This window comes from Doryrhamphus excisus, chromosome 3, assembly GCF_030265055.1.
Source record: "Doryrhamphus excisus isolate RoL2022-K1 chromosome 3, RoL_Dexc_1.0, whole genome shotgun sequence".
NCBI lineage: Eukaryota > Metazoa > Chordata > Actinopteri > Syngnathiformes > Syngnathidae > Doryrhamphus > Doryrhamphus excisus.
The window spans coordinates 19808461-19816557 of NC_080468.1; the positions used below are offsets into that span (position 1 = coordinate 19808461).

The window sequence follows — 8097 nt, forward strand, 5'->3', positions numbered from 1 at the left end:
AAGAGGACATTTTCGTAGTCTGATTGGTTGTTCAACAAGTTAAGTTACGAGTTTTAGGTTTTTGTTGTGTTATTAGATAAATATTGTTTATGAACTGAGACATATTCAGCGTATTCACGGACTGGACCATACAATGGACCATCGCTTAAATCTGTCAAATTTGACAATGATACAATAAAAATGGCATATTTGACACAGGTTTTTGTTAGTTAGGATCAGGCGTTCCATTGGTCACCTAAAGGTTAAAGGTTAACAACCTTAACAGGACCATTTTTGGAATACTGTGAGGTTTGCGTTCATGTTTATGTTTTGCGACAGGCTTAGCGTTTATCAAACTAAGCTTTCCAATGACATACAGTATAACTAAAAAAGGGGGTGGCGTAAAAAAAAAAACGGTGAGCCAGTGAGGGGTTAACGAACAGAATTGACAGGGGGCTGACAAGTCGCTGTCTCCGCCCACTTGACACATTAGCCTGTGGTGTAACACGGCTTAGATGGGCTTTTACAGACACCCCAGCAATGATGATTACCGAGGGGGTGTCAGGCCGACATCCAATGAAAAGCCGCTCTTTAAAATTAAAGCGTGCAGACTTGAAGAGATAATCTGTCAGTCAAACGCGTCCATTTGGTTTGAGCATTTTGCTTTTAAAACCTGGGGCCGCGGGAAAAACGTTTTTTGGAGCAAAACTTGGAATTCCACTAATATTTTCAAAGTGTCACACGCTTTAGCTTCGTATGGTGGAACTTTTGCTTTTCAGTTAAAATGGGGATTGTTCGCAAGTGTAACGCGGTGCCGTTTTAGCTTTTGGCGTGAGAGCGTGTGACACGTCGCCGTTGTTGTTGATCAAGTGGCAGAAGGCGGCGGGTGTAGCTCAGAACAGGTTTGCTGGATCAAATTGGGCTTTATCTCCACAGGCTTATCTGGGTCACAGAGCTTTACGCCAAAAGCAATTAGGGCCGTCCTCTCCTGTGCAGCCCAGCAGGAGGCTACCTCCCGCCAACTTGACCCGAGAGAGCAGCTCCGGGCGGGGTGGGGTGGGGGGGGGGGGCATGAACACGGAGGCTTCTTGTGGGTCAGAGATGAAGGAGTCACACAGGTCCGACTTCTCTGTTGACACCATGTTGTTTTTAGTGCTTCTCCATGTTTGTGTTATATGTTTTATTTTGACATCTTGAACTTTATGTGTACCAAACCACAACACAACAAGCTCTCCAACACGCTACTCCGAGTGTCGACTTAAAACAAGTAAGGGGCTTAGCCGCCATCAACGAGCTTCTCACCTTTCAAAGCTTGGACAGGCTGGACGCATTTTAAACATGTACACCTATCCCAGACGGGCCGGGCTGGAGGACAGCAGTAATGAGACGTGACTCTGGCCCCGGGTGGAGAGAAAAGGAGTCCTAATCCTTCTCACCACACTAACACCTCTTAGCCTACCACCCCTGCTGTCACGACAGCTCAGCAACACACACACACACACACACACACACAGGTGAGGAGGTCTTGTAGCGAGTGGTCTTGCAGACATGATTGTCATGCTTCATGCTGTGCTGCTGGCAACATTATAACACACACACACGCACACACACACACGTAGACACCAGTATAAAACATATGTTCTTACACACACACACACACACACAGATCGATGCACTAAGACACACGCAGCTATGATACAATGATGTTTGCACAACACTAAGTGGCGGCGTGCCAACACTGGCCGTCATGTCTTCCTTCTAAAAAGCGAATATTCACTCTCTCTCAGGAGGCTTCGTACGCACACTGAAGTCGGGACCAAAGTTTCTGGCGTCATGGAGAAGGCTCTGCAGCATCCGCTGTAGAACAAGCAGGTTTAGAGACAGCGACTTCCCCCTGGATGTCACACTGCTCAGTGCCAAATAAGCCCCTCTACCTGCCCACACTCAAAATTTAAATTATTTATTCTGAATTATTTAAATTACGGTGGCACGGCGGTCTAGTGGTTAGCGCGCAGACCTCACAGCTAGGGAGACCAGGGTTCAATTCCACCCTCGGCCATCTCTGTGTGGAGTTTGCATGTTCTCCCACATTCCAAAAACATGCTAGGTTAATTGGCGACTCCAAATTGTCCATAGGTATGAATGTGAGTGTGAATGGTTGTTTGTCTATATGTGCCCTGTGATCGGCTGGCCACCAGTCTAGGGTGTACCCCACCTCTCGCCCCGAAGACAGCTGGGATAGGCTCCAGCACCCCCTTGTGAGGAAAAGCGTCAGAAAATGAATGAATGAATGTTTTTGCACGGTGGCCGAGTGGTTAGCATGTCAGGAAGATCTGTGTTCGAATCTCTACTTGGGCATCCCTGTGTGGAGTTTGCATGTTCTCCCCGTGCATGCGTGGGTTTTCTCCGGGTACTCCGGTTTCCTCCCACATTCCAAAAACATGCTAGGTTAATTAGCCACTCCAAATTGTCCACAGGTATGAATGTGAGTGTGAATGGTTGTTTGTCTATATGTGCCCTGTGATTGGCTGGCCACCAGTCCAGGGTGTACCCTGCCTCTCGCCCTGAAGACAGTTGGGATAGGCTCCAGCACCCCCGCGACCCTCATGAGGAAAAAGCGGTAGAAAATGAATGAATGAATTAATATTTAAATTATTTGTACAAATTACTACATTGTTGTTCATATTTGATGTCATCTATTTATTCTCCACATTTTATTATTTATTATTTATTATTTATTATTTATTATTTATTATTTATTATTTATTATTTATTATTTATTATTTATTATTTATTATTTATTATTTATTATTTATTATTTATTATTTATTATTTATTATTTATTATTTATTATTATTTGTGCGGGGGGCCAGAACATATATTTAACACACACACACACTCTAATTTTATTTTATATGATTAAGATATGCCTTTATTCGTCCCTCAGTGGGGGAATTTGTAAAAGTGTCATACTATCAGCTACATGTTCTCATTTCCCTCAAACGACAAAATGTAATTTTACTTTTTTTTTTTTTTTTACTGAATAAGACATCATGTTAAAAGTTGAAATACTCTGAAAGTAACTGGCGGGCCGAATTCAAACGCTTGGTGGGCCGCATGTGGCCCCCGGGCCGTAGTTTGCCCACCCCTGGTGTAGATTGTGTACTTAGTTTTTGAGTGTGTGAATTTTGATGGCAGCTCAGGCACCACTTTGACTTTTGAGGTACTGACACTGCACTATATTACTACAGTACGTTACTGTACTTCTCAATGTGAATACACTCAAAAGAGTGTGGAAGTGCAGCACTGTAGTACCACCCCCATCGGTTATTATTGATGATACTTTGTGTTGAATGAGTGGTGCGCTTTCATCTTTAGTCATGTTTTGCGGGCGGCTGTACATTTTTGCTTCTCCATACTTTTGTCAAACGTCCACTTCTTGATGTGAGGATTTCCCCTCGAGAGCACTAAACGGGTCATGTGCAACCCCGCCCCCGGGGCTTCCCGACCACCATTTTTGTCAGAGAATCCTCAAATCTCTTGGGAGGATTGTTGGACAGGATGCTATACTAAGGCCCTGCTCGGCACCTGTCAGTCTTACGCAGCCTTCCCGCTCAGATAGACAAACAATCCCGCTTGACAGCTGAGCGCTCTTCCCCTCGTCGAGGCCACCGAGGCGTCTGCAGCACAGGCCCGACCCGGCTCGGCCCGTCCACAGAGGATCAGGGGGAGCTAAGACACCAAAGCAGGAATTAATGAGCATTATGCTCTTAGGTAAGAATAAGTCCCACCTTTAATCCCGGGCCATTCCTAAACAACTCCACTAACACCTGTTACATGGACACACATTTCATGGCTTCATGCTGCACTTCTTCATGGTCCAGAAGAAGGAAGTCAACATTCTCAACATGCACTCAAAAAGCTGCAAAATAATGCAAATTAATGCAAAATATCAATGCATTGTTTTTGCTGGGGACGGCACAGTGGTCGAGTGGTTAGCGCGCAGACCTCACAGATAGGACACCAGGGTTCAATTCCACCCTCGGCCATCTCTGTGTGGAGTTTGCATGTTCTCCCCGTGCGTGTGTGGGATTTCTCCGAGTACTCCGGTTTCCTCCCACATTCCAAAAACATGCTAGGTTAATTAGCGACTCCAAATTGTCCATAGGTATGAATGTGAGTGTGAATGGTTGTTTGTCTATATGTGCCCTGTGATTGGCTGGCCACCAGTCCAGGGTGTACCCCGCCTCTCGCCCGAAGACAGCTGGGATAGGCTCCAGCACCCCCTTGTGAGGAAAAGCGGCAGAAAATGAATGAATGAATGTTTTTGCACGGTGACCGAGTGGTTAGCATGTCAGGAAGATCTGTGTTCGAATCTCTACTTGAGCATCCCTGTGTGGAGTTTGCATGTTCTCCCCGTGCATGCGTGGGTTTTCTCCGGGTACTCCGGTTTCCTCCCACATTCCAAAAACATGCTAGGTTAATTAGCCACTCCAAATTGTCCATAGGTATGAATGTGAGTGTGAATGGTTGTTTGTCTATGGTTGTTTGTCTATGCGGTGTACCCCGCCTCTCGCCTCAAGACAGCTGGGATAGGCTCCAGCACCCCTGTGACTCTTGTGAGGAAAAGCGGCAGAAAATGAATGAATTAATGTTTTTGCACGGTGGACGAGTGGTTAGCATGTCAGGAAGATCTGTGTTCGAATCTCTACTTGAGCATCCCTGTGTGGAGTTTGCATGTTCTCCCCGTGCATGCGTGGGTTTTCTCCGGGTACTCCGGTTTCCTCCCACATTCCAAAAACATGCTAGGTTAATTAGCGACTTCAAATTGTCCATAGGTATGAATGTGAGTGTGAATGGTTGTTTGTCTATATGTGCCCTGTGATTGGCTGGCCACCAGTCCAGGGTGTATCCCGCCTCTGGGCCCGAAGACAGCTGGGATAGGCTCCAGCACCCCTGTGACTCTTGTGAGGAAAAGCGGCAGAAAATGAATGAATTAATGTTTTTGCTGGGGACGGCACGGCGGTCGAGTGGTTAGTGCGCAGACCTCACAGCTAGGACACCAGGGTTCAATTCCACCCACGGCCATCTCTGTGTGGAGTTTGCATGTTCTCCCCGTGCATGCGTGGGTTTTCTCCAGGTACTCCGGTTTCCTCCCACATTCCAAAAACATGCTAGGTTAATGGCGACTCCACTGTTTTTCGTACCGCAGCCACTAATAGCCGTTACCGTGCACGTAACCACGACAACCAAGCCACGCTGACTTATGTCACGTTCGCTAACGCTAACGAGTGACGGGGCCTCCACCGGTCGCTGCCAGCCGTGTCAGCAAACAGAAGCAAATAATCCGCTGCTATTTTTTAAAAGGTGAGCTTTGGGTAATCTGATCCCTCAAACAGAAAGCATGATAGCGTCTGCGGCGTCATGTCATGTCATGTCTCTTTCTACTATATCCAACATGGCTGCTGTCACATGACCGACACATGAAAACATTACCTGCGTTCGAGGTGAAGTAGTCAGTCGCCGATATGTGTTGACTGACAACATGGTGGCGGGGCGGGGGGGGGGGTGTGTGGCGTCTTCGTGTACGTGTGGGTTGAGGCGTTAAACTAACGCTCAGTGTCTTATGGGGGGGGTTAGGGGGGGCTGTCTGAGAGGATACTGCTATTGAGTTGCAAATGAGCTTGTAATTAGCTCTTACACATTTGCCTGAAGGGAATTACTCTTTATGTGTGTGTGTGTGTATGTGGAAGCCATTTTCCCTGCCACAGTGTTAAGCAGATAATACTAATTACTTCTCCTCCCAGTGGCTTGTTAATTGTGTTCACTGTGGATTTATACAGCATGCTAAGACCCCCATCTCACACACACACACACACACACATACACATACACATACACACACACAATCAACAGGTCAGTTTAAGGCAGAAGGCTTGACTTTAAGCCACAAATTAATTATGCCAGGTGGGCTTCCACCTCCACACACGCACGCACGCAGGCGCAGTGGCGCGTAACAGTAACGTGCAGATGTTCCAGTGATGTCAATCCTCTTTGCGGATCATCCCCCTTCACCTGACGGCGACCTCCCGCGTGTATCGACGTGTAACAGGTGACGTATGATCATGAAAGCTGTGAAGGCCGACATGGTGACGTCTTCTTCGTGTACCCGCACACCCCCTCCCCTCCCGTGCCCCCCAACCCAACCCCACCCTCAGGCTAATGACCCAAACAAGCTGATGAGCCAGTCACCTCTGTCCACAGCACCCCCCGCTAAGAGGTTAATGGTCGAGCCCAATAATCCTTCTCCAAACATCCCCTGAGATGCTAATTGTGTCCCGCTATAAATACCGCCCGACTCCTGGTCCGCTTTCTTCACCGTGGCCACCAGGACCTGCTGTCACATCGTAGAAAACCCCGGGTGAGGTGGCACCTTTTTGACGCGCACCTGGACTCATGTTCCCATTACCTTTGTTTACACCGGACCAGGTGGCCCGGGTGTGCGAGAACCTGGAGGAGACAGGCGACATGGAGCGCCTTGGTCGGTTCCTCTGGTCCCTTCCCGCTGCGGTGCCGGGTTCCGCTGTGGAGGCGCTGAACCGGCATGAATCCGTGATGCGCGCCCGAGCCCTGGTGGCCTTCCACGGGGGGAACTTCGAAGCTCTTTACCAGATCTTGCAGAGTCATCGCTTCACACGGGAGTCCCACGCGAAGCTGCAGGACCTGTGGCTGGATGCACACTACAGGGAGGCGGAGAGGCTCAGGGGCCGACCCCTCGGCCCGGTGGAGAAGTACCGGATCCGTAAGAAGTTCCCTTTGCCCCGGACTATCTGGGACGGCGAGCAAAAGACTCACTGCTTTAAGGTAACACCGGTGACGCGTTCAAGTTTGAAGACTTAACAGTAATTTGCAGATACATAAAAAAAAAAACTTTTATTATTGACAGCAGTCCTCACTTGTATGATCTTCAACGCCGTCTTGTGGCAGGATGAGGCATTGCTTTAAGCTGATAAACATGATCCAATTTAGTGGATCGACTCTTGACTTGGGAGTAAATCTTCCAACAATATTAGTCTAAGACGATTATGATATAAGAATTATGGGATGATATCAGATGTCCTGTGTCTTCGTGCCTCCAGGAGAGGACCCGAAGCTTGTTGAGAGAGTGGTACCTCCAAGATCCTTATCCGAACCCGTCCAGGAAGAGACATCTGGCCCAGGCCACGGGACTCACACCCACTCAGGTCGGCAACTGGTTCAAGAACCGGCGGCAACGAGACCGCGCTGCATCTGCCAAAAACAGGTGAGTCAAAGCAAGCATCCAGTAATGGTTTGTGTCACGACGTGGATGGTGTCTTTGTGCTCCATCCAGATTGCAGCAGGACCCCACCCTGCACCCGTCTGGGGGTTCACCTGATGCCTCGCTTCAGGAGTGCCGCCCCAACTTATTACCACCCTCACCTCGCCACTTGGGCAGCCCAGAGGCCAGTGACTGCAGCACGGGGACCGAGCACAGGGGGGCCGGCGCCTCCACGCCCGAGATCTCCGTCAGCAGCGACAGCGAGTTTGAGTCCTGAGACGGCCAACGGCTTTGGGGACGAGACGTACGCACCCTAGAGACACTACCGTGCACGTGCTGGGGCTACCTCTACCAGGAAGTGGGGCGCAGTGCCGTGAGAGGACCGTGGCGTCACACCGTGACACACGTCACGCACTTAACGAGAATGGTGACCTTGGCTGTTGACCTTGAGAAGACTTTGTAGACAAAAGATGTTCATGTTGGCGTATTCTTTGATGAGCATGTCGCTGCCTTAAAGGAACTCAGGGCATCACGTCACCTCTCATCACCTTACGTTAGGTTATGTTACGTCACATCACGTGCACGTCATATCACTTCACGTCACCGCTTGTCATGCCACGCTACACCATATCACCTCACGTTACGTCACGTCAAATCACATCACGTGTGCCAGCCGTAGTTTGCCATTCCGACAAAAGCAGCAAAGTGATTGGCTGGGCTCACGAAGGGTGAAAGTGTGATTGCTCTCGCTAGTGCCTGCGACTTAAACTGCATTTTCATGAAAGACGAAGGTTTGTTGTTCATAAATAAAAGTATTT

At 48.6% G+C, this 8097-nt stretch overlaps 1 protein-coding gene across 2 annotated transcripts; it reads left to right on the forward strand.

Moving 5' to 3' along the window:
- The first annotated feature begins 6273 nt into the window (after positions 1 to 6273).
- On the forward strand, positions 6274 to 8085 carry six7 (SIX homeobox 7). Of its 2 annotated transcripts, XM_058067377.1 has the most exons (4): positions 6274 to 6400; positions 6469 to 6843; positions 7119 to 7282; positions 7352 to 8085. In XM_058067377.1, the coding sequence occupies exons 2-4, from the start codon at positions 6508 to 6510 to the stop codon at positions 7554 to 7556; spliced, it is 705 nt and encodes a 234-aa protein (XP_057923360.1). In that variant the 5' UTR covers positions 6274 to 6400; positions 6469 to 6507; the 3' UTR covers positions 7557 to 8085. The 2 variants fall into 2 exon arrangements, with proteins under 2 accessions (XP_057923360.1, XP_057923359.1); XM_058067376.1 differs by having other exon boundaries at positions 6298 to 6843.
- The last annotated feature ends 12 nt before the right edge of the window (positions 8086 to 8097 follow it).